This window comes from Cyprinodon variegatus, unplaced genomic scaffold (assembly GCF_000732505.1).
Source record: "Cyprinodon variegatus isolate N-32 unplaced genomic scaffold, C_variegatus-1.0 Scaffold483, whole genome shotgun sequence".
In the NCBI taxonomy this organism is placed as follows: Eukaryota; Metazoa; Chordata; class Actinopteri; order Cyprinodontiformes; family Cyprinodontidae; genus Cyprinodon; species Cyprinodon variegatus.
The window spans coordinates 19,788-21,781 of record NW_015150936.1 but is presented as its reverse complement, the minus strand read 5'-3'; the positions used below and the strand labels follow the sequence as shown (position 1 = coordinate 21,781).

The 1,994-nt window shown below is 57.2% G+C and overlaps 1 protein-coding gene across 1 annotated transcript in view; it reads right to left on the bottom strand.

Annotated features, from left to right (window-relative positions):
• Positions 1-1,994, bottom strand: part of lonp1 (lon peptidase 1, mitochondrial) — a 31,618-nt gene that overhangs the window by 24,099 nt on the left and 5,525 nt on the right. The window contains exons 3-4 of the mRNA XM_015390038.1: positions 1,275-1,417; positions 1,139-1,200 (exon numbers count right to left, since the gene is read on the bottom strand). Coding sequence (XP_015245524.1) covers positions 1,139-1,200; positions 1,275-1,417 — 205 coding nt within the window. The remainder of the gene's footprint in view (positions 1-1,138; positions 1,201-1,274; positions 1,418-1,994) is intronic.

The following is a 1,994-nucleotide window of genomic DNA, read 5'->3' as shown; positions in this document are numbered from 1 at the left end:
ACTGGGAGAGGAGTGGTGGCCACACTGGGAGAGGAGCGGCGGCCACACTGGGAGAGGAGTGGTGGCCACACTGGGAGAGGAGCGGCGGCCACACTGGGAGAGGACAGGAGGCCACACTGGGAGAGGAGTGGTGGCCACACTGGGAGAGGAGTGGTGGCCACACTGGGAGAGGAGTGGCGGCCACACTGGGGGAGGAGCGGCGGCCACACTGGGAGAGGAGTGGTGGCCACACTGGGGGAGGAGTGGTGGCCACACTGGGAGAGGAGTGGTGGCCACACTGGGAGAGGAGCGGTGGCCACACTGGGAGAGGACAGGAGGCCACACTGGGAGAGGAGCGGCGGCCCCACTGGGAGAGGACAGGAGGCCACACTGGGAGAGGAGCGGCGGCCACACTGGGAGAGGAGCGGCGGCCACACTGGGAGAGGAGCGGCGGCCACACTGGGAGAGGAGCGGCGGCCACACTGGGGGAGGAGTGGCCACACTGGGAGAGGAGTGGCGGCCACACTGGGGGAGGAGTGGCCACACTGGGAGAGGAGCGGCGGCCACACTGGGGGAGGAGCGGCGGCCACACTGGGGGAGGAGTGGCCACACTGGGAGAGCGGCGGCCACACTGGGAGAGCGGCGGCCTAGTAGTTAGGGCATAGAGCTTGGATCCCAGAGGTTATGAGTTCGAACCCCGCTCCCACTGACTGCCACTCTGGGTCCCCGAGTCCCCACTCTGCTCCCCGGGCGCCGCACAATGGCAGCCCACTGCCCCCCAAGGGTTAGGGTTAAATCCAGAGAGTGAATTTCGTTGTAAATGTGACAGAAAATGACAATAAAGTTGAATTCCATTCTATTCATTGCATTTAACAGGTAAACGCTACATTTCTCCCTCCGGCCCTTTAGGGGGCGCACTACGTTTACAGTGGGTTTGCTGCCACATGGACAGAGAGAGACCTGCAGCTAGTAGCAGCTCCATGCACCCTAACCGAAGTCGTGCAGCAAAGGACTCTGGACCGCAGACCTTGAAGGTCCTGAAAAACCCCTGCAGTGAAACATCAGCAGGAAAATATCGCCAACTCGTTCATTCTCAGGTGAAAGTTAGCCCGCTGGCTACCTGGGAACCATGCAGTGGAAAAGCAGCGCCTTGGCTAACCTGTAGAGGGGGTTGAGGGCGATGATGTCCCGGATGGTCTTCACTATTTCAGCTGTCAGCGCCTGCGGAGACACGCAGTCTGAGAACATTCCACCATCACTGCGACGGCTCCCACCTGCGTGGCTCAGGGCGCTACCTTAACCTCCTCTGTGACCGTGAACTGCTCATGCTGGACGTTATCCACTTCAACCATCAGGATGCTGGAGGAGGGTAAAGGCTGGAGCTCTGGACTCAGGTCAGCATCTGCAACCTGATCAACAAACACTTCAATGCCTGTTTAACCACACGGACCTTCAGCAGCAATCCCCCAGGAGGTGGTGCCGCCTTTCCTCCTGAGGATCGTCAGCGGTTAGCATTCGTTCAAAGGTCCAGACAGAAGGACGGATCTAAAACAGCTCAGAGTTTTCCTGCTTCCTTGTTACAGAACCTGGAGCAGCGGAGGGTTTTCACCACCTCTACAGCTAAGCACCGTGTTCGCATTCAGCATTGATTAGCAACAGAACGCTAAGCAGCGTGTTAGCATTCAGCAGTGATTAGCAGCAGAACACTAATCAGCGTGTTAGCATTCAGCTGTGATTAGCAACAGAACGCTAAGCAACATGTTAGTATTCAGCTGTGATTAGCAGCAGAACGCAAAGCAGCGTGTTAGCATTGAGCTATGATTAGCAGCAGAAGGCTAAGCAACATGTTAGCATTCAGCTGTGATTAGCAGCAGAACGCAAAGCAGCGTGTTAGCATTGAGCTATGATTAGCAGCAGAAGGCTAAGCAACATGTTAGCATTCAGCTGTGATTAGCAGCAGAACGCAAAGCAGCGTGTTAGCATTGAGCTATGATTAGCAGCAGAAGGCTAAGCAA